This window comes from Nuphar pumila, chromosome 15 (assembly GCF_984573655.1).
Source record: "Nuphar pumila chromosome 15, dmNupPumi1.hap1.1, whole genome shotgun sequence".
NCBI lineage: Eukaryota > Viridiplantae > Streptophyta > Magnoliopsida > Nymphaeales > Nymphaeaceae > Nuphar > Nuphar pumila.
The window spans coordinates 72416341-72441425 of record NC_143263.1 but is presented as its reverse complement, the minus strand read 5'-3'; the positions used below and the strand labels follow the sequence as shown (position 1 = coordinate 72441425).

Genomic DNA, 25085 nt, shown 5'->3' with positions numbered 1-25085 from the left:
CAAATAGCACTTACACTATGGGTCCAAAGCTACAAAGTCTAGAACTGCTTAAAAGTTGTCAACACCAGAATAACTGACAAAAATCATGACTAATATCTACTATTGGCCATACCAACTTAGGAGCAATCCAGCATCAAAGAAAATTTTTACCTGTTCTTCTGATCACAAATTACAGTCATGATGGAATGATCCAGAGTTCCAAACAGCCAAGTAAATCAAGAAAGTCTTCAATCCCCAAATCCTAACAGACAAGTCCAAAAAACATTCTTTTCATGTGAAAGGAAGCAAGCTTTTGCTCCAAAAGGTCTCTAGGTTCCTATCCCGACAGATTAGCCATAACATAAACAGACTAATCATGACATAAAAACTACTTATAGGCTATGTCACATGGATACTGCTGTAGATACAGGGACACAGCCATTTTTTATGAAGTTTGTAATATGACTAATATATAAGGGGATACGCAATGGAAGCCAAAATGGAGTATCCGTGTGACAGCTTCTAAGCAGCATCAAGAGACTTGCAACAGATATCACCAGTGGCACAAAATTAAATGCTATTTTGGGTCCCCTCATGTCATGTTTTGTACTCAAGACCCAAATAAGGTTATAATGGCCATGGAGTGCTGGGGTCAAGTTCTTTTTTATTTGGATCCTCTCACATATGTAATTTGAGTCCAAATACCCATGAATGGTGTAGTGGGATCTAGTGAGGGGTATTTTAGTACTTGTTCATAAAGTCTATATATACCCCCAAGCTACCCAAGCTAGGGTGTGCATGTTATCTTTTTCCCTTCATTAATGAGAATTATACTTGGCATCTATTACTCTTGCCTTCTTGGCTTCATATTAGGTTCATTAGAGAAACCCTCGAGTGAGAATCCCCTTCATCTTTCTCCAATTTCCCCCAAATCTACAGTAGCCAACCTCCCTTCTCTCTCATTTTTACCTCCAATTCTCCCATCCACTCCATAATTGACTACCATTTCTGGTATTAGAGCGCGGTTCCCATCTTATATTAGAAAATGCCAAAAATAGTGTTCATGATTGGCATGCAGATCGGATTCAAATCATCATGAGAGTGTGGAAGGGGTCAGAAGTAGCAAATTGGGGAACCACTGACGTGAAAAATCACCCAAATCGTGAAGAACATCTCAACGTGAAGAACGTTGGGAAATCCATGAGATCAATTTTGTTTCATCGTGGATTTCATTTTGGGTTTTTTTATTATGTTGAGATCTAGCACCTGATCATGATATGTTTGATATTTGAAGTGTTGATGCATGATTTTGGAGTGTTAGATGCTTAAATGAATTTGTATAAGCATGGATTCCTCTTTTGATGTGAAATATGAGGTTCATGTGAATTTGGATGGATGATTTTGGTGTTGTTGCTTCATTTTGGTTGAATGACCTATGGATTTTAGATTGCTGAGCATGGATCTTCATTTTGATGACATAGATCTGTAGTTAGGTATTGATTTAGTTGTTTTTGCCGAATTGAGAAAGTTTTTGAATTAGAGAAGTTTTCTGGCAGTTATATATTTTTTTCCAGGCGATATTTAGAGTTGGGTAGATTAACGCAAGTCAGGTCGGGTGAGGAGTTCGACCTTGGTGAATGAATTAGAAAACTAATCCAGATCTGCATAGAAACAAGGTTTCCTACTGCATTCATCTTGTGTTTCATGCATACTTTGTTTCAAGCAGAATTTTTGAATGCAATGAAGCAAAGAATGTACTGCACGATTAATGGAAGTTGTGAGAATGCAGCATTGCATCTGATGCGGATTTAGAGAAGTTCCATGGTTGGCGAACCTCAGATGCAACTAGAATGGAGGTTCCATGGCTTGCAGTTATGTAGACCAAAATTACTGATGCAAGTTTCTGTTGAAAAATTACAGACAGAGGCGACTAACAGCTGCACAGGGAAACCATATTATCACACAACAGACGAGCTGCTATTACAGCAAATTGCGTGCATCACGAGTACATATCACTTGTGGTCAGCCATTGCAACTATCATGGCTAAACATTGTTGAGAATGATCCTAGCCACAGAATGGCTGATAATAGAAGCAAGATATGTGATACAGACTGTTTGAGTGTAACTTGGTTGGAGCTACAAAGAGGGACATAATTTTGCAGTTCTTACTCAAGCAACATGATGCAGATCGTTCACTCAACTGTGGAAGTATTAGGTGGGTAAAGAAATGAGACTCTCTAACAATGTTCTCCAAATCACGAAAGTGGATACACAACACAAAATAGTTTCACACACAAAACCCACTCAATGAGCACATAAGGAACACTCACAAATATAAAAATATTATTTTATTCAATAGGAATCCATGCAAGAAGCATTACATGTGAGGGGTTTCACCCTTTATACATACCACAAGAATGAGAGGCTCCAAAGAGTCGTAGAGGCGGTCCAATGACTCTAAATAGAGCCGTTGGACCTCCCCAATGACTCTTTTGTTGACTAGTTCAAACTTAACCGAAAAGGTTTAAAAAGAATCCTAATCCAATTACTAACCTAGTTATATATATATATATATATATATATATATATATATATATATAACACTCTCCTCAAACTTACGGTTAAAAAAATGAAAGTTTGTCTAAGAAAAAGTAAAATTTAAGAGCAACGAGAAGTTTGGTGAATAAATTCACCAACTGATATTCTAAAGTAGCATAGGGAAGATCGATAGTGCCATGTAGATACTCCTCTCATACATAGTGACAGTTCATCTTAATATGTTTGGTCTATTCGTGAAATGTCAGATTACTAATGATGTAGATGAAACTTTTGTTGTCGCATTCCATTCGTAATGATTCTTTAATCTAAATGCCGATATCTGTCAACAATCTCCTTAGCCAGACCACTTTCATAGTAGTTGTAGTTATGACTCAGTATTCTGCTTCAGTCGAAGAAAGAGACCTTCTACTACTTTTTACATCACCATGAGATCAATGAGTCACCTAAGAAAACACAAAAACCTATAGTTGAGTGTTGGTTATTGGGATCACCTCCCCAGTCAATATCAATATAAGCAGTTAAATTTAAAGATAAAGCAGATAAGAAATTGCCTCGATAAATAAAAGTCTTAATATATCTAATAATACAAAAATCATTCTCATATGAACAAAGGTGAGAGCATAATATGTAAAAGGCCTCGATAAATGAAAGTCTTAATATATCTAATAATACATAAAACCACTTTCATATGAACATAGGTGAGAGCATGCTGAAACTGACTGGTTATGTGTGTGAAAACTGAAAACATGTGTTAGGGTTATGGATTCACAAATGGAACACAAAGGAGAAGAAGAAGTTCACGCATTTCATTATTCTCAATATTTGAGAGCGCTCTCTTACATATTAAAAATGGTCGACCCCCTTTAGAGTACATCAAAAGAAAAGATAAAAAGACAAGTATACCTCATTTACTATAGGGTATGTACATAATAACTTTATAAACTTACTTTACACATATTTATACTACTTTATATTACATATACTTTCAATACTCTCCTTCAAACTTGAAAGGATGTAAGGGAATCATTTCAAGTTTAGAAAGGAAAGAACTGAAATACAAAGAGAGAAGACTTCTTGTAAACACGTCTGCTATCTGATTTCTTGAGCTGCCATGCTCCAAAGTTATAATCTCATCTTCATAAGCCCTCTTTGTATAATGACAATCTATTTCAACGTGCTTAGTGCACTCATAAAATTTTGGATTCTTGGCAATATGAACAACACTCATACTGTTACAATATAGCTGAGTTTGCTTATAACATAAAATTCATAATTCCTTTAATAGTCATCTTATCCAAATAATCTTAGCCACAACTTGAGTCATAGACAAAGCAACCCTTTGCTACTTCTTACTCTTTCATGAGATTAAAGAACTTCTAAGAAAGATACAAAACCCTATAGCGGAAAGTCGATCTCTGGTGAACCCTCCAAAATCAACATCACAAAAAGCTCTCAATTCTTTGTTAGATGAAGAAGAGAAAAACATGTCATAGTGCATAGAGTCTCTAACATACTACCAAATTAACCGATCTGGGGGCGCTAATAAACTGACTAACTATATGAATTGCATATGTTATATCTGGTCTGTATATAGTAAAATATATAAGGCTCCCAACTAATTGCCTACATACTACAAGATCTTCTAACTTCACTCCATCTGTAACCTTCATTTTCAAATTAGCCTCCATGAGAGAATTTACTATTTTTTAATCGTCAGCTAATCTTGCTTTCATAACCAAATTTGTAGCATATTTATGTTGAGACAAGTACAATCCCCTTTAAGAGTATGCTATTTTAAGACCAAGAAAGTACTTCAAGCACCCAAAGTCTTTCATCTCAAACATGTAGCCATTTTTTTTTTGTTTCTTCAACCTTCTTTATGTCATCTCATGTGAGTATCATATCGTCGACATAAAGAAGCAATAGACATCTCCGAAGTGTAGAGGAAGAAACAAATAAAACAGAATCATGGTGACTCTGCTCAAAGCCAAGTGATCTAACTGATGAACTGAATTTCTTAAACCAAGCTTGAGGTGCTTGTTTGAGTCCATATAGAGCTTTGTGAAGTCTGCAAACTCTACCTTTTGAATTTGAGTATCCTTGTGGTAGCTCCATATACACTTTCTCCTGCAAATCTCTATTCAAAAATGCATTCCTAACATCCAACTGCCAAAGATCCCACTGTTGAACTACAACCACTACTAGAAGTATACGAATTATGATCATATGAGCCACAGAGGCAAAAGTTTCTGCAAAATCAATTTTAAAATTCTAACTGTATCCCTTAGCTACCAATCTAGCTTTATACCTCTCTACTGACCCATCTGCCTTTGTCTTTACCTTATGCACCTATTTGCTACCAATGATATTTTTCTTTAGGAGAGGTTTTACTAGTTCTCATGCCTACATTAGTTAAAGTGCATTCATTTCATCAATCATGACTCTTTGTCACTCATTTCCTGTTGCCTCTACATAGAACTCATGCTCAACATAGGAATGAATTAAGGCTAAGAAAGCATGATGATGAGGAGAAAAATACTCATATGATACAAGAAAAGACAACAATACAACAAGTCTAGAACTTATATGTACTTGAAAAGACGAGAAAAAAGAGAAAAATGATAACTCTGAGTTTTGTTGTTGTTCCAGATCAACTGTCGTAGGAATGGAATCAAAATTGACCTATTCACTTCTCTCCTCTTCAACTTGATCAAAAAATAGAATTTCAATCACACCTTCACGTGTCCTTGAGTAGGTCTAATTAAACTTATCTTCTCTAGCCATAACTCGCTTCCCTTGACTCTCCATTCTCTCTCTTCACCTTCCTTTTCTTCAAAGGGAATAAAAAAGGATAAGTCGGTTTCATTTTCTAACTTTTCTCCATACTGACTGAAGTATATCACATTCTCTTGAAAAACAATATGCCTAGATACTCACACTCTCTTTCCAACTAGATCATAACACTCGTATTCTTTTTTATCCTCAATAAAGCCAAGAAAGTAACATTTGACAACTTTAAGAGATAACTTGTCTCTATATCTGTCAGCTAGTAAAATAAAACATACACAATCAAACACCTTTAACATATCTTAGTTTGGAACCTTTTACATACAATTTTTGAAAAGGAGATATGCCTTTAAGTACTGCAGAAGGCATGCAATTTATCTGATAAATGCTCAGTTGAATTGCATCTGCCCAAAGCACTTTGGGTACTTCTCCACCTAACATGAGAACTCTTGTTGTTTCCAAGATATGCTTGTTTTTCCTTTCAGTTACACCATTTTGTTCAGGAGTGTAAGGACAAGACTTTTGGTGAACCACACCTCTCTTGCAAAATTTTTTCAAACACGTAGCTAACATATTCACCACCAGAGTGTGTACACAGAGTTTTAATTTTGGTTGCAAATTGATTTTAAATCATGGTACAAAAGCTCTTAAAATTTTCAAAATGATCACTTCTATTTTTTATAAAATATATCAATATGAATCGTTTACAATCATTCATGAAAGTCACAAAATAGGGTGATGATCCTTTTGACATAACAGAAGAAGGACCCCACAGATCTAAATGTTCCAAGTCAAAAGGACTTTCTAATTTCTTATTACTATACTTGAATGACAAGTTATGACTTTTGGCTAGTCTATAAGTGACACAATCTTTAAATGATTTGACACAACTAACTTGGATTTTTAATAACTTCCTAAGGACACTAAACTTTGCAATCTAGAGCTGAAAATATGCCATAGTATCTGATACCATAAAACAGACTCATCCAAAACTGAAGATCCATATCCAGTTTCAACCTCCTTCTGCTCCCTTATATCAATCTAATACAAATAATACAAATATCCTCTTCTATGGCCAATCTCAATCTTTTTTCCTAACAATTGATCCTGCACAATACAACTAATCGAGGAGAAGATAACATTACAGTTAAGTTTGGTAAGTTGACCTACACAAATAAGATTCATGGCAAGGAATAAAACATAATAAACTTGAGAAAGATTGAAATTACTATCAAAGATAAGAATCATAAGAAATTAAACCTACTTTAGAAATAGACATAAATGAACCATCTACATTGTGAAAGATGTCACTGCAGAGATGGCAATCAACAAAGATAGACTCATGATGTGTCATATGGCATGAAGCCTCAGAGTCTATAAGCTAACCAGAGGAAGGACCTAAGAGACCTGAGAGAACAAAACTAGAGAAGGCAGGAGTAGCAGAGAAGAAAAGGTCAATGGCTGATTAAGCAAGAAGTTGTAGTTGTTGAATCTGATGTTGAATCTCCTACTGAACATGTTTCAATCTCTAAAGTTGCCCACTACCCATCACTTTACCTCTTTCATTCAACTTCACTGGAATAATTTGAATCAATTCACTCTTCTCTATTTTTACAACAACCTCAAACTACTTTGAAATATATGCAAGACAAGCACAACGTAGCAAGAAGACAATCTCAACCAATAAGGAAAACAAACAAAATATCCCAATGTGCTAGTCAAAACACTCAACCCAAGAGAACTCAAATCTGAACACAAGAACATAACACACTACTTATGTAGGCAAACTACCAAAAAAACCATAACTTATCCACTTTAATAGGTCTATTCATGCTCCCAAAAGAAACATCATAAGTATATCACAAAATTAGCCTATCTGACATCAAGAATATGCTTAGAAGAACAAGAAAACAAGTTACCACTGGATATGAACACCTTAAGATTTCAACAAAACTCAACATAAAACCCAAAACTAAGCGCAAAACTGATATTGAAGCACTTCTAACTCAAAAATGACATAAATAGAAGCAATTCAAACCCTTAATAACAAAAAAAACCAAATCATATTTAAAGGTTTTCTTAAAGCTGGTATGAGATTTTCAAGAAACTGAAAAATTCTTGAAAAATTCACCAAAATTCTAATATAGCTCTAAATCCAATAGGGTTTGATTTATAGACCTTCTAAAATCAAACCATAGCAAATTCCAAATTCAAACCAATCAAACTTGACGAGACTGGACCAATCGTTCCTCTAGTGATTATGTCATCACATATATGAAACTGAGTCTATAATGCTCCTCTTCGATGATAAGATGCTCCTAGTGAGCCAAAATAACTTTTCTTTACTCAATTCTATAAAAATAAACACACTATCAACCTTGTTGATACTGACCAGCACACCCAAACTCACAAAAACAAGATTATTGTCCCACACTTATAGAAACTTCAACAAAGTTCCCAAATACCAAGAGAATATCACCCAAAGTCAATTTTAACATAATTCTCTACAAAAAATAACCCAAATGCAGTTAAATAGAGCACTAAAAATAGCTGATATGCTCAGAATAGAGAAAACTCTTGAATCTAGACAAAAAACCATACCCAATCCAAAAAATATTGGAAAATATGTAGAAAATCCAATGTTTCACCAAATCTAATGATTCCTAATTTGATAAATTTTTAAAATCGAGAACTATTGAATCCCCAATACAAAACAATCAGATTCTATCAACCATGCCAGACAACTGAAGGTATGATAATGTCAGCATCATGCAATCCAAGGAAAAAATTTGGCTGACATATAATGAAGTCTTCTTCACGACGAGAACCTTCTTTCAATCCCTTCTTCAAGCTTGGTATGGCTATGATACCATGTGAAAACTGGAAACATGTGTTAGGGTTACAACTTCACAAATGGAATGCAAAGGTGACGAAGAAGTTCACATATTTCATTATCCTCAATCTTTGAGAGAACTCTCTTACATGTTAAAAAGGGTTGACCCCCTTTAGAGTACATCAAAAGAAAAGATAAAAAGACAAGTATACCCCCTTTACTATAGGGTATGTACATAATAACTTTATAAGCTTATTTTACACATGTTTAGACTACTTTATATTATATATTCTTTCAATAGTGTAAATTGCATGTGCTATGTCAGGTCTTGTAATTGAGAGATAAGATAATTCCTCGATAAGTTGTCTGTACGGTGTCAAATTTTTAAGTATTACTCCATCATCAATTATCATTTTGGTATTGATAACTTTGGAAGTATCAACCTTCTTATCATCTGAGATTTCAGACCTGACAACAATATCTAGAGCAAATTTAGATTGAGTCAACATATAACCTTTAGAATAACAAGCAACTTCAAAACCAAGAAAATATTTTAAAAAACCCAAATCAACCATTTCAAAATGTATTTTGAGAAGTTTCGTAATGTGTTCAACTCTCTGTTTGTCTCCAACAGTGATGATCATGTCATCCACATAGAGGAGAAGAATAATAATATTTGCATTAGAAATCTTAATAAACAAAGTTGTGAGAGTTAGGCAAAATTGAAACCCAACATCAAGCATAATTTGACTAAACGAGCCATACTAAGCCTTTGGTGCTTGTTTAAGACCATACAAGGCTTTATCTAAATGAAAAGTCTTTTCTTTATGAATAGTTATACTAGGTGGTGCTTCCATATAGACTTCTTCAACCAAATTCCTATTAAGAAATGCATTTTTGACATCCATCTAATATATTAGTAATTTTCTCACGGAGGCAAGGGCTAGTAACGTCCTAATTGTAGTCATCCTAAGAACTAGGGCAAATGTTTTTTCATAATCTATTTCATACTCTTGAAAATAACCCTTGACAACTAATCTAGCTTTGTATCTTTCAAGAGTTTCATCACTCTTGGTTTTTATCTTATACACCCATCGACAACCTATAAGTTTCTTTCCTAGGAGAATGTCTTGAATAGTAAGTATTGGACTTTTCTAAGATATCTAACTCTACCCTCATGACTTATAATCATTCAAAATGTTCTTTTGCTTGAGCATAGGTTGAGGGTTCTATGTAGGAATGTATTAATGCAATACAAGCTTGGTACTTAGGTCAAAATAAATCGTAAGACAAATTTCTCGAGAGGTTTTGATACTCTAGATGACCTAGTTTGTATTTCTATATGGTTTTCATTATCAGTATATTTTTCAAGGGCACATGGATGTTTAGAATCACTACGCTTGAAATATTGGATACAACTTTGATCCTTATGAAGTTTTTCTTCTCTAATCTTATTATCACGAGATTGTTCTTTACTCACTATATCATTTCTAACTTTCTAATCTTCATCAAGATCAACATCATAATCATCATACTTTGGAATTAGATCCAACAAAAAAAATACTCAATTATTTTCTTAGATTTTTTAATTTCAAAAAACCTTTCTTTTTCTAAGAAAGACACATTTATTGAAAATATAGCTTTTTATTTCTAAAATCAAAGCATCTACAACATTTTTGGTTATTCGCATATCCTATAAAGACACAAGAAATATCATAGGGAAAAAGTTTATCATTCTTATCAGTAAAAACAAAACATTTATACTAAAAAATTCTTAATCTAGAATAACCAGGAATTAGTTTAAATTTTTTTTCAATTAGTGATACATTTTTTAAAGAAAAGAATGTCACTGCAGTTAATGTGGCTTCAACCCAAAAATCTTTAAGTACTTGCTTTGCAATAAGCAAGGTTCTTGTTATTTCTATGTTTTCTTTCAGCTAAACTATTATGTTGTTAAGTGTAAAGACAAGATTTTTGATATGTGATACCATTTAAATCTAGGTAATCTTTATTTTTTTTGATAAAAATTCTCCTCCTGAATAAGTGCAAAATATAAAGATATCATTTTTAAATTTATTTTTGACCAAATTGTGAAATATTTGAAAATATAAGACGACTTCAGATTTGTGTTTAAAAAAATAAATCGAAGTATGTCTAGTAAAGTCATCAACAAAGATTACATAATATGGAAACCCACCCTTAGATATAACAAGTGTTGGGCTCCAAACATCCAAATGTATTAACTCAAGCGATCGTGAAGAGACAAATGTTCTTTCTTGAAATGATAATATCTTTATTTTGCCAAGAATACAATCTTCACATGTAAAATTCTCATAATTATAAAAGTTTTTTATATTTGAAAAATACTAAATTTTAGATACATTAGGATGACTAAATCTAGTTTTTGAACATTATAAAAAGGTATTTTTGGGTATTTAAAAAAAATCTATGTAGTATAAACCTCTTTTCTATGACCTTCCTCAATCAGCTTCCTTGACTGGCGATCTTGCACCCAACAACCAATAGAGGAGAATAAAATATTACACCCATGGATAAATAATTGAGAAACAGATAAAAGATTTAAATTTAATTTAAGAATATATTTAATTTTTAGAATAAAAAACCTTTTTTAATTTTAAAAAATATTTTCAAAATTTCTTATTTCTTTTTTCAAGAGATGTCTCATCAGTAGTATATGCATTTGACCCGCTTGAGTTATGACATTTGGATAAGATATCACCATTTGCTGTCATGTAAAATAAGGCAACTGAGTCAAGAAGCCAAAGAGATTTAATGGGATCAGATATGCCAAAAGAAGAGACCACGACTCCAGTTGATGAAGCTTCTTTGAGTAGAGGTTTAAGAGCCTCCACTAGTTGAGTAAAGAACATGTTCCTAATAGATAAATCTTGCATAGTTTTGAACTCACTTGACTCTTGTGCAACCAAGGCAACCTTCATCTCGTAAGGTCTTTTCAACTTCGGGCAATAGGTTTTGACGTGTCTCGGTCCATGACAGTAATAACAAATAATTTTTTTCTTCTCAAACTCATTGCCTTGTTTTCCATAATGATCATTGTTTGACTTTCCATAGTGTAGTGGTTTGTAAGTATGAACACAGTTTCTTGGCCTAGATACGGCTAGAACCATGTCATCATCACTCATATAAGTCTTCTTCTTAAGTCTATTTTTCTTCATACTTGGCTCTTCAATCATGTCTTCAATAGGGGAAACTTTCCCTCTATAGACAACTAATTTTATGAATTCGAATTCTCGTCTTAGGTCATTCATGAATTGATAGAAGTGCTCTACATCTGTTTGTTTTTGGCAAAGTTTTATGTCTTCGGGACAATGTCATCTAGGATCAAGAAGAGCCAATTCATTCCAAAAATCAAATAATTCACCAAAATATTCTCTAATGCTTCTTTCTTCTTAGGTCATAATACAAATTTTATCTTGTAAATTGCACATATGTGCAATATTCTTAAGGAAATACGTTTTCTTAAAATATAATTAAGCTTTATTTTCATGCTCAAACTTTGCAAGACTTAAGCATTTTTTGATATCAACACTACTAATTAGCCAAGACATGATCTTGGCATGTCTCATCCTCCATTCTTTTCATTTTTTCTCATACGTATCTAAGGCTTTAGATTTTTTCTCCTTCATAAGAGAAACTTTTATCTCTTTTTCTACTTTGATGAGAACTAGTTTGGGCTTCAGATTGGATCTATCTACTAGTCCCTATAACCCTTTGCCTCAAATATGTTGCTTCAAGATTGAAGACTATGTTTCATAGCTAGAGTCATTAAGTTTCATGGGCACAATGGTGACACTTTGTCATCCATTTTACAAGAGAGAGAGAGAGAGAGAGAAGTCGAACACGATCACTTCACAAAATTTAAAGTAGAAGCCTCATGTACACTTGGATTTGAATCTTTAAGTGTGCAACTATGATCCACAAACATCAATAAGAAGCTTGGAACCACCAAAGCTCTGATACCATGTAAAGAAATGAGAACTTCAAATAATGTTCTCCAAATCACCAAAGTGGATACACAAAAAGAGCTACAATAAGATCCACCGAAAAACACTACAAAGAACCACAAAATAGTCTTACACACAAAACCCACTCAATGGGCATACAAGGAACACTCATAAATATAAAAATATTAATTTACTCAAGAGGAATCCATGCAAGAAGAATTATATATGAGAGAGGTTTCACCCCTTATATATACATAAGAATGAGAGGCTCCAAAGAGTCGTTGGGGAGGTCCAAGGGCTATAGACCCCTCTCCAAGAAACAATGTATACACTTCTCTCATATCAAGAAACAATTATGTTGACGATGGGCAAGCACAACTATTACAGATCAGGTATACAGATAGTGTTTCTTCATCTTTCCTACATGAAGGTTTTACTAAACTTAGTGGATTATAGTTGTTGAATAAATGCTACCCTTGTTCAATGGAGACAAAAGATGACAAATTTCTAGAGAGTGATGAAGAGCAGCTGATTCGAACCACCAACTGCAAATCACAATCAATGATGATTTTAGGCAAGAGGTCGTTCACCCAAGAACACTTTGATGAGAGCCGCTTAGTTACAAAAATGATCTGCTATGGCAAAGCAATGGACGTCACTATGTGTATATCCTCAACAAAAAATGGATTGCTGCAAGCATAATTGACCGATGTCCTTTCAGTGGATGACAAGGAGACAACTACCCTATGCCATAAGGTAGTTGCTAGTGGGAGAATAACACTGTTCTTGTGCACACCTGCATACAAATTAGTTTTGCAAATTTATTTGGCAGCTAACCCACTTGGATTTTATGAGACATTCAAGAACAACCTGACCATTGAAAAATAAAAAAATGACAAGAGGATGCTAGGTTGCAGTATGCCTATTTCAACAACTTCAACTAAGAATAGAGCAATAAAAGCGTTGGGGACACAAGTAGTAGCTAGAAGCAGCTGTGAGTTAGCAATATAGAGTTTATGGTCAATTGCATATCAGTCTGCTGAATCAGCAACAAGGTATGCAACAGAGCAAGTTGAAATATGCAAACAGAAAAGAGTCACAACAAGTTCGACCAGAACTGAATATGCCCAAACCAAATTGGTCCAAGATACAAAAAGAAGGTATTGGCGATTGCGAGAGTGCAGTCGCTTCAGATATCAAGGGTGAGTGCCCATGTGCATGACTTGCCACTGCACAAACAAACGTTGCATCTCAGTCTACAAGCACCCATAACTTGGGACCCGGTTGGACCAAAAGACCCTCAACTCCATCCCATTGCCCACATCGATATTGACATAGCCACTCCTACATTTGCCTTAAGGTCAAGAAAAATTTCAAGAGGATGGGATTGATACCATACTATTTTTCTTGGCATGTAATTGAGTGTTATTTTGGGTTCCCCCATGTAATGTTTTATGCCCATAGTCACAGATATCGATGATATTTTCAAAATATTGTGATATTATCGCTGTAAATTTAGCAGGTGATAATATAGGTAAAATAGTGTGATATTTTGAAAATATCACCAATTTGATAATATCACAATATTATCAATTAGTTTTATTGTTTTTATCAGAAGCAAAAGCGAGAAACAATGCATTTTAAAATGTATAGGAAGCGGAAAGTGAGGAATAAAATAAAAAAAACAATATAAGAATTGAAATGGAACATAAATAAAACCTAAAATAAAAGTGACTATTCTTATATTTCATGATTTTTTAGTGTAAGAATTAAAATTTTAAATAATGATTGCCAATTTAGAGAAAGCACAGAGAAGTGGGTGAGAAGCATGGGAGGAAACATATAAAAAAAATGAAAAGTAGAGTGAGAAAACATATAAGAAGAACAAATGAAGCATGTGGAAAGCATAGGAAAAGCATGGAGAATCGAGTTTCTCATTAAGTTTTGGAAGCGACGAGTATCGTGCTTCCAAAGCGAGTTTTCAAGAAGTGGGTTTCCCCTCTATCTAAGAAGCTTTCGGTAAGCAAAAGTGAGAAAATGAGAAACCTTTAGGCATCCAATAATGAAAGCCAGCGTAATACAAAAGGTTGCAATTTATAAATTAATTAAATCTTCGTTAGATGATCCCAACAATCTAACCATTATTGTTTAACGTTTACCTGTCCAAAGCTGGAGGGCATGGAACTTAAATTTACATTTGCCACGCTCCTTGATTCTCTTGGCCATAGATGGTGTAATATCCATTTTTTTTAATATTAAATAAATTCTAAAAACCAAGCCTTTATGAATCATGAACCAATGTAGATATGATTCGAATAATTATTGGATTCAAATATTGATTTGAACTCGTATCTGAACTTTTGACGAATCTGGATATTATCCAAACAAATATTTTTTAATAGATCTGGATATTTATCTAGGTCCATATTTTTGGGATACATTAGTAAATAATTAAATTATCAAGGGTAAAATAGTAATTTGCCACCCTAGTGGAATATTCAGGTAAATTCCCCAACCACAAAGGGATAAAAAGATAATTTTCATAACCTAAGTAGCAACCTGGTTATATAGAATCAAATCAGTGCTAGTTTAGTAAAAATAAATAGGATTAAAAGTATTTAATAAACAAAATAATAATAAATAATAATAAAATAATCCAAAATCATAAAATTTGATGGTTTTGGCCAATAGTTTTGGAGGTGGGCCTATCAAAACCATCAAAATTAATGGTTTTGACCCACAAATTTGGGAGTGAGCCCAACTTGGAGGAGATAAACTCCCCCTCTCCCTCTTTCTTTAGATAACACAACATATGAATGGATTAGCGCTATTGGCAAAATCTTTGAGATCCTAGAGGTTACCACAGATAGACGAGTTACTTTTAGCACTTACTATCTAAAGTGAGATGCCAATAGTTGGTGAGAGACCATGCGGGAGGTAAAATACATGTCAGCCCAATGACAGGCGCAGTTCTCAGAGGTGTTCATAGGCACCTACTTTCCACAATATGCGAGGGATCACAAGATGCAAAAGTTTTTAGCTCTCCAGCAAGGTAGCAGAAAGGTGGAAGAGTATACCACCTTGTTCAGACACCTGGAGAAGTATTGTCTGAACACCTATACTATTGACGAGGCCCTCATCAAGAAGTATATCTACAAGCTATGAGACAGGTTAAGGGCCCAAGTTCTGATGAGTCGCTCACATAATCTAAACCAGGCCATCGAGATGGCTACAATACTTCAGGTGGGAAAAATAAAATGTTTAGATTAATCCTATGATAACCCTATCAAATCGTAATGAGTACGTATGCATCATAGGCTAATTAAGAGTCTTCCAAGAAGACTCAATCTAAGTGGCTCGATAAGCCAGGAAGCAATGGAAACAGGTCCCAGAAACCCACTATACGAAGAAGAAAGGCACTGCCTGCTAAAAAGCCTAGAGTGCAACAAAGTAGAGCCGTCCGTCCATAGCCGACTACCAGAGTGTGTTTGAAGTGAAAGAGGTAGCATAAGGGCGTCTGCTATGGAGACATAGGAGCTTGCCTATACTGTGGTGAGATAGGACATTTCATCAGGGAGTGTCCCAAGAGGTTGGCACTAGGAGGAGCAAACATGGCACTTTGAGGACAACAATAGGCTCAACAACATCGATTATAGCAGCCCTAGCAGCAGCGGCAACAATAGTCTCAGCAATAGGGACATAAGAGAGCCATCAACCAACCTATGTTGAATATTATCTTTGATTGAGGATTTGATGAGTCTGACTGTAATATATCATACAATACTGAGTAGAAGGAAGATCCTTGCAATGACAGGACGTTGTGGCGGGCCTAGAGCCAAGTCTTTCATTTCCTGCAGAATTTTGAATTTTGAAATTTATTGATATTTGAACATTTATAACTCTTATCTTATTTTAAAACTATAGGACTAAATTTAATTAATTATGTGATTGTTAAATTCAATTTAGTACAGTAAATGATTTGATAAATATGTAACATGTCTAATCTATTTATCTGATTTTTATTATAAATAATTTTTGTTATGATTTTTAAACTATTTTATTATAAAAAAATCACCATGATCGTTGAGGAAGGAGTTTGGGAATTTAGATCAAGGCGAGGGTAGGGGTGGCAGCAATTTGCCCTGCAGTTTGAATCTGAAGTCGTGTTCTAATAATGCTTAGAAATCTGCCATATGTAGTGAAGATGGGATGAAAGGCAGGGATGGATTGGTAGGTGGTGGCGAATCAAATTGGGATTGGTTCCAGGCCCTGATTGCAGCAGCTCACTCGACGGTGGAGACTGCAGAGAATTAGTGCCAGAAACAGCGGCCAAGGAAGATCTCATAAGCTTGGTTATATATATATATATATATATATATATATATATATATATATATATATATATTATGTTTTAGATAAATTGAGAAAATTAGGAATGGGAGAGACGAAACAGAAAAAGGGTAGAGGTAGTAAAAGGATGATCTCTCTCTCTCTCTCTCTCTCTCTCTCTCTCTCTCTCTCTCTCCGTGGCAATGGTAACTGGTAAAGGTCGTGGAAATCTGACCCTCTAAAATCCCAATAAAAATATTTTCTTTAGATATTATAGATTATTGATGAGTTGGGAAAACAAAGTCAATGGGGGTTACAATATTCTCAGAAGACTGGAGGTCGTCATGTAAGAGAATTAATTAAAAAGAGAAGGGATAAAAAACAAAAAAATATGGCACATGGGTTGTCGTCTTCGAAAATGCCTTGTGCCTCGCTTTTTTTTCTACATGAAGCACAACCGATAATAGCATGACACGTATTGAGCTTGACCCTATAACATAAATATTTTTTATTATGAACCGACAAAACACAACTAAAGAACAATAGCCCGACGCCTGCCTACCTGCACCGACCGCTCACAGTGGGGTTTCTGCTTGACCCCGGCTATAGAGCTGCACCGAAAGTTGGTCCTTTCAGCTAACCTTCTGTCTCGGGCTTCTTCCACCACTTAGTGGTCCCGAAATCAGAAACAAAAAGGTAAAATCATGACTGTCCGAAACACTCTCTTGGCTCAAACTCAGAATAAAACTCCAGCGTCTTACTCTTCCATCGTCCTTAGATCCTTCTCCCCGTTCTCGAGTCCTAGCTTGGTTAATTTTGTATGATAGGATCCAGACCCACAGTAATTTAAAGAAGTGAGACATTCAACTCCCGAGTTGGTGTATGCTTTGTCAAACTGCAGAAAAATCTACGTTTCACTTGTTCTGGTCTTGCCCAATATTTGTGAAACTCTTTAGAAGGACCTGGAGGCATCCGAAAGTGTTTGTTAAGGAGGAGTCTTTTGCGATAAATCTGATCTTTGGCCCGGTTTGTATTAGGCGCAGCACAAGGTGGAGGTTCATCTGGCGAACATGGTTGCTTACTTCTTGGTGGTTTGTTTGGATGGCACGAAACGATGCTCATTTTTTGCCAAATTTCGGTTAACATTCAAAACCTGATGCATAAAATCTTGGTAGATGTTTATGCAATCTTGCGTATGCATCTTAGTGATCTTCTGCTCCCTCCTATTGACGCTACCTCTCTTTTGCTGCAATCTGGGCAAGCGGCTCTGACGTGAGCCCGTTTTATTTGTCTGATGTTCTTTTTCTCTTTTGTTTTTTTTATTTGTTTTGACTTTGCTCTTGTTCAGTTCATGGGTTCAACATTTGGTTGATCTTCATGAGTGGTAATGTTGAATTTCTTTCGGCTCAATCATCCTTAGAGAATCACCAAGCTTCGACTAGTCAAACGGTGAGGCCCTATGGCAATACTTTAAACTCCTTGGGTCACTCTCTCTCTCTCTCTCTATATATATATATATATATATATATATATATATATATATATATATATATATATATATATATATATATATATATATATATATATATATATCCTTTGACGCTTAAGAATGCAGATCTCATACATCCAGGAGCTAATTGAGTAATTTAATCCGTTAGTCCACAATAACGATGATGAAAAAGGTGGGAGGGAGGTTGGATGCAGCCCACACTTATCTGATTGCCTTATCTTGTGCTATTAATTAATTAGACAGACTCAATTATATCATAAACTGATCTCCACCAAGGCAATGCACTCCTTATTACTAAATTATGCACTTCGAGTTGACACTTATCTCTAATGCTCCATAGAAAGAGGGTTCAAGGTTTCATACTGCTTGAAACATCATTTTTTAGTAAAATAATGTAAGCTCTACGTGTTGAGGGAGTCAAACAACATGAGCTCAATACAAAAGCAATATGAGCTCAATACAAAGAGTGTTGATGTGGAATGAGGAAGTGGGAGATATTCATAAAAGAACACCTATGCAAAATCCAAATGCCTAGAGGATGTGAAACCAATGTTGTCAGTATCGGTACAGGCCCTGAATAGTTGCGCCACCGATTCAGCTGTATCGGCTGATACCGATACTCATGTGAATAGTTCGGTAAGGGCAAGAAAATAAATTTTTTTTTATTTTTTAGTATTTTTTGCATTTATTTTAAAAAATAGCTGATTCAGGGTGAAGTGTATCGATTTACGCACAGATACTGATAACATTGAGGTAGGGATGGCAGTGAAACCTGGGAAAAGCCTCGCCCCGTTTGGACCGAGGATAGAGGTTAAAATCAAAACCTGTGTGGGAATGGAGGCGGGGATAAACTTACTCTTTTTCCTGCCCCACCTTGCCCGCCCTGCCCTATCCCATCCCCGATTCCCATTAATAAAATGCTAAAATACTCTTTAGAGATGACAGTGGACGAGAGAAAAACGCCCCACCTCGCCCCATTTAGACGGAGGATGAAGGACATGAAATGGGATGAAGGTTAAAATCAAAACCCGTGTGGGGATGAAGACAGGAATGGAGGGCAGAATTTTGAGATGAGGCGGGGGTGGAGACCTTGTCCCCTGCCCCGGTCCACTGCCATGCCTAAGCTGAAGCGAGTCATAATGCCAAAAAAAAAAGAGAGGCAATAATTAGCATAGATGGCCTCACTTTTATTATAAATAATATTACCAACCAAAAGCTAGAAAATATAACAAACATAGCTTATTTCTTGTCCCCTGAAAATTTAGGAGGGGCGCCTGATTTTTTCTAAGTTATAATCTACATGTCACCTGATTTTTCCATACGAATACTTACATGTAGGGGTGGCAATCGTGTCGGGTTGGGGGGTCGACCCGACCGGTTGGCGGGTCAGCATACCTCAACCCGAACCCGACCCGTTTATTAAACGGGTCGGCTGTGGCAAACACGAACCCGACCCGTTTAATAAACGGGTAACCCGACACGACCCGCCAACCCATTTAATAAATGGGTTGGGTCGGGTAAACGGGTTCTCAGGTTCGCGGGTCAGGTTGACGGGTCGGGTTGATAGGTTGACGGGTCGGGTTGGTGGGTTGGGTTGGCGGGTTGACGGGTCGGGTTGGCGGGTTGACCCACCCGCCTAACCCGTTTATTAAACGGGTCAGCCGGGTTGGCATACCCCCAACCCGAACGCGGGTCGACCCGTTTATTAAACGGGTTGGCTGAAGCCCAATCCGAACCCGCCTAAGAGGCGGGTTGGCGGGTCGTGTCAGAAATTGCCACCCCTACTTACATGGCGTCTAATTTTTTCAGGTGACAACATAGACAAGTGGCTTGATCAAGGTGTCCATTATTTTAGGCGACGAAATGGTAAAACTGTCAAGAAAAAAAAAATCAAGTGGTCATTAACATATTTTGAGTAGTGAATTGGCCACGTTTAACATATTTCTCTAGTGTCAGCCAAAACAAGGTATATAAAAAAAATCACTAGAATCATTAAGCGTGAAGCATTTAAGAAGAACAAGGGTTAGCAAAAAATTAACATCAATGAAATGAGTAGACACTACACAATATTTTATTTTAAACACATAGATTTTACAATAAAAACATATAATTCTTTTTAACATTAGAAAGACATTATTTATATTTAATTTTTAAATTGAAAAACTGACAATGACACCATGCTTTGGCCGAGACTAAAAAATATATATCAAACATTGTCAATTCACTACTCAAAATATCACAAATCTAACTACTTGAAAAAATCAAGCACCATATAAGTTGCCACTAGCAAAAAACAGGTGCCATACGACCTGCCTAAGTTGTTCTAAGTGTCACTTGAAAAAATCAAGCGCCATGTAAGTTTGTCTCTAAAAATCAAACGCCATGTTAGTTTGTCTCTTAAAAAAAAAATCAAACGCCATGATTCAACCAAACAAAAGGGCAAATCTGTTAAAAAACAATAAAATGACAATGTTTATTATATTTTCTAATATGTGATCAATTGCAGTATTTGTAATAAAAATTAATGCCATTTATGACATTGTCTGTTAAAAAATCAAGGTTCTCATAAAGCATCCAAAGCATAAAAATCATTTTATGCTTTAGAAGCGCGCTTCCAAGGTTCTAATAAGGTTTTTTTAACTATAGAAGATACACTTTAAAGCAGCCAAACATTTATCTCGTGATTTATACCCTTAGTCCACAAACATTCAGACATTCCAAGCCTCACACAGACAAATGAACAACAAAGAATGAAGCTTATATAAAAAGTTAAGCTACCAAGTATAAATAGGGGTGTTAACTGGTTGGGTTTGGTTCGGACTCAGGTGGAACCAGACCTAGCTCTGATTTTCGGGTATGATATCGAGTCTGGAGTCAGGTCTAATTGGACCCACCATAAAAGAAACCATACCTGGATCCGATAAGAACTACATGAACTAAGACTCGGGTCGTACTCGGTAGAATCATATTTTTTATTAAAAAAATTGTGGGTCTTAATCGAAACTCATATCGAATTCGAGTATGGTATAAAATTTCACAAACTATACTTGGCTTCATGTATTCATGGGACCTTCGGATTTAGAACCAAATCTTCTTATTTATCACCATACTCGGACCCATAGTGTTTGGTATGGGTCGGGTAAATCCAACCCGTTAACACCCCTAAGTATAAATCACTGATTTCCAATTCAAGCTTTGACAATGTGAAAACGACGTGTTGATGTAAACAACAACAAAATTGGAGATAGAAAAAACACAAGGAGGAGAGTGGAATCGGGAACAGGGGAGGTGGGGGGCGGTGTTGCGGGGCCCGTATGGGTGGCGCAACATCATGGTTTAGTTGTGGGCAGTAGTTGGAGTGAAGCCAAAGTCATTAGACAATCAAACACAAAATACCGTGTGGGAGCCACACCACATCTTTTGCTGCCTATATATCTCCTCACGCTTCCTCCTTCACACGGCCACCCTCCTTTTGATACGATCCTTGATTGGTTGGGATCTTTCCTCCCCAAAAAAAGATCTAAAAGGCCTTCCCCAACTTACACATGGAGAGATTGATGGAGATGGAGAGGGAGTTGGGAGATGAAGACAAGACAGAGGAGAGCGCGACGGGTAAGTGTCATTCCAGGCCGCTCTTGAGCGAAGCATCAGAAGCCATGAGACCTCTTAAGAAGATTCGAAGTCCGGAAAGAAAGGGGAAGGCCGGGAAGGGAAGGGATCTCTCTCGTTCGCCCTCCTCCTCCTCATCGTCGTCGTCTCCTTTTCCTTCGCAGCATTCGACGACTAATTTCGTGACCGCGAGTAGTGGCTTGTTTCCTTTCGCTCTGCATGAGGATCCAAATCATATGGTTGCCGCTGTGTTGCCCACTTCCGCTTCTTTTTGTCCTCCTTGTCCCACGACGACCCCACATCTCCAGCAGCAGCAGCAGCCGCAAAAGATGATCTCTTTCGGCAATCGATCAGGGAACCAGAGCCCGTCTTCTTCTCCTGCTCCGGCAGTGGTGATGGCAATGACCAACATGCAGCGGGACCAGCAATATCAGCCGTTCCAGCATCAATACAACCGTTACCAGGAGCAACTCCTTCGTTACTGGAGCGACGCGCTGAATCTCAGCCCCTGCGGCGGCGGTGGTGGCGGTCAGCAGCAGCAGCAGCAACCGATGAGGATGACCAAGCTGTACAGGGGAGTTAGGCAGCGTCACTGGGGCAAATGGGTGGCGGAGATCAGGCTCCCGCGCAACCGCAACCGCCTCTGGTTGGGCACCTTCGACACCGCCGAGCACGCGGCACTCGCATACGATCGCGAGGCCTTCAAGCTCAGAGGGCAGAATGCTCGCCTCAATTTCCCCGACCTCTTCCTTGGAAAGAAGGACAATTCCTCCTCCTCATCGTCGCCTTCATCTTCCCAAACCCACAACCTACCGAAACACTCCCCCTCCTCTTCTGCCTCGTCCTCTACCCAACAATACCAGCACCATCAGCAAGTGCTTGTGCTCTCCAAAAAGGAAGGGACAGAGCCTTCCCTTGTTCCCAATGAGACTCTTGCTCTTCGGGATAAAGAAGAGGAGGAGGAAGAAGAAGACGATGGCAGAGAAGAGGTTGCGAAGAGCGAACCGGCTGCTTCATCGTCTATCTCCATGGAGATGGCAGCAACGGCGCAAGAGCTTCCTCCTCCATCCCCTGCCTTTTATTGGGGGAACTTGGATGAGGTAGACGCGGCTTGGTTCAACACCACCCCGGTGTGGGAATCCGAAGGTCTGTCCTCCTGGGACGTGGATGGTCTAGAGGCCCTTCACCTTCACCTTCATCCACCACCTCCACCTCCTCCTCCTTCTGCAACAAGTCAAGTTGATTCTATTAACTTGGACATTGCCACCACCAGCTCTGCTGTTCCTCTGTCCTTCCCTCTTCCTCCCGACTCTCCCTTCCACACTTACACATGGAGAGATTGCAAGTGAGCGGTTTGATATACCCTGTTTTTTGTTGGAGACATCAAACCCTCTTAGATTATAGAATAATTATCAGATAGGAATATGATTTGATATCTTCTGCTACCAAGTGTCCCCTATCTGCCACTGGTTAGTATTTAGTTCATCAGTTGTAAGAAATTAGGAAGCTTTTTCTGCTCGCCTTTGCTTGAACAATCTCTCTTGTTTAGGTTGTACAACTTTATCCTTTCCCTAGGAAAAATACCCACCTGCTTGCTTGGCTGCATATTTTTTTCAAGCCAGAAAAAGCAGGCTTCTGATGGCCTTCTCTCTGTATGCATTTCAAGACTTCAGGGTGGGCAGCCTGCCTCTTTTGTTTCTCTTTTCAGTGACAGCACGTGTAAGAAGGGTTGAGGGAGACAATTTTGGGATGTCCTTCCTTCCCCTCTCTAACTGTTGGTAATTTTAGTAACTTTACTTGCTTGTTGGTTTGTTCTTTTCAAAGCTTTAAAAGATCCGTTGTCATCATCTCATCCATATTGCTCATTTGTTCCTCTTTTCAATGGCAGTGTAACTTGAGAAAAAGTACATAAGACTCTGCCGACTTGGCCAAGCTAATGATCAAGCAAGTTCTATACCAGGAAAATAATCTTGTCCTCTCTAGTTTTCTGCATATGAGAATCAAAGCCAAAGAGGTCAATGGACATCCAAGAGTATGCCATGCGACATTGGTGTGTGGGTGGAGATGGTGCTCTCAAAAATTGAAAACGTACATCGGAATTGAACGGGCTCCAGCCATCCCTATCATCACATACATACCCTATTCTCACATACATACCCTATTCTCATATCCTTCTTGGCAATGCATTTTCACAATTTGTTTTGATTAAATCTGTCCTTATAAATGTATTCAGCATGGTTGATTTGTTATGAACCCGAGCTGAGCAACATGTGGGTCTGGTTTGGGTCATTATTTTTGCTGCCTACCTGACTCTAGTATTATATATATATATATATATATATATATATATATATATATATATATATATAAAATAAAAATTTTAAATTATGTGGGTCTGGGTTTGGTATTCTATTTCCGTGATCTGACAAAACCCACTTGTCCCTTGTTTCCTCATGTTTTTTGTGTTTTTTTATGTTAACATTTATATTTTTTTGTTTTCCCCTACCGGGGGAACGGGACCCTACCCTGTCTCGCCCCGGGGATGGAGGACATGATACGGGAATGGAGGCGGGGATGAGGGTTAAAATCAAAACCCGTGCAGGGATGGAGGCGGAGATGGACTTAGGCTTTCCTCCGCCCCGCCCCATCCCCATCCCCGTCCCAATCCCCACCCCACCCCGTCCCGTCCCCAATCCTTCTTTAGGGATGGCAATGGATCGAGAGGAAACGGACCCCACCTCACCCTATTTGGACCGGGGATGGAGAAGGTAGGGATGAAGGTTAAAATCCAAACCCGTGCGAGGATGGAGGTCCGGATTTTGAGACGGGATTGGGTCGGAGACCTTGTCCCCCCCCCCCAGTTTACTGCCATCCCTAAGCTCAAAGCAGTTGTGCTAGCTGTTGACAGGTTAGGATTGGGTCTGGCATGTCCATCTCTATTGGTTATCAGGTCAGACATAATGGAGGTAGTCCATTGTCCACCTTTAGATGAGTTCTTTTTATCTCCTTGGGGAATTAGATAGCCAATGCTTGGTTTTATGATGGAGTGAGCGAGAGAGTGGGGAGTGCAGGAGCATCTCTGTGAGTTCCATCTATGGAACGAGCATAGTTAAAAAGCCAGCTCATAGAGCCTACAGAAAGGCCATCTATGGAGAGAACACCATAGAGGGGCCAAACCAACCCCGTTGCTTTTCTTGCATTTGGGTTCTTTTTGTCTTCCTTTATCAATGCGAGTGTAGAATCAATGGCGCAAACAGGTGGCTTATGGGTGAACCATACTAGATCTGATTTTTGAAGAGTGGTTCTAGAGTTGGTTCCAGGTGTGACTTAGATCACAAATGATGTATAGATCATAGTGACAAAAGTTAAAAAAGGCAACATATCTGCAGTAAAAAAACTTGGGAGATTTTGAATTTTTTCATAAATCTCGCATTTTTTTGGCAAAATCTCATCAATAAAAAATAAATTAAAAATATAAATAATATAAATAAA

The 25085-nt window shown here is 37.3% G+C and overlaps 1 protein-coding gene across 1 annotated transcript; it reads left to right on the top strand.

Annotated features, from left to right (window-relative positions):
* The first annotated feature begins 21537 nt into the window (after positions 1-21537).
* On the top strand, positions 21538-23926 carry LOC149815575 (uncharacterized). The gene has a single exon (XM_089988721.1). The coding sequence runs from the start codon at positions 21542-21544 to the stop codon at positions 22940-22942; it is 1401 nt and encodes a 466-aa protein (XP_089844847.1). The 5' UTR covers positions 21538-21541; the 3' UTR covers positions 22943-23926.
* Positions 23927-25085: the final 1159 nt, after the last annotated feature.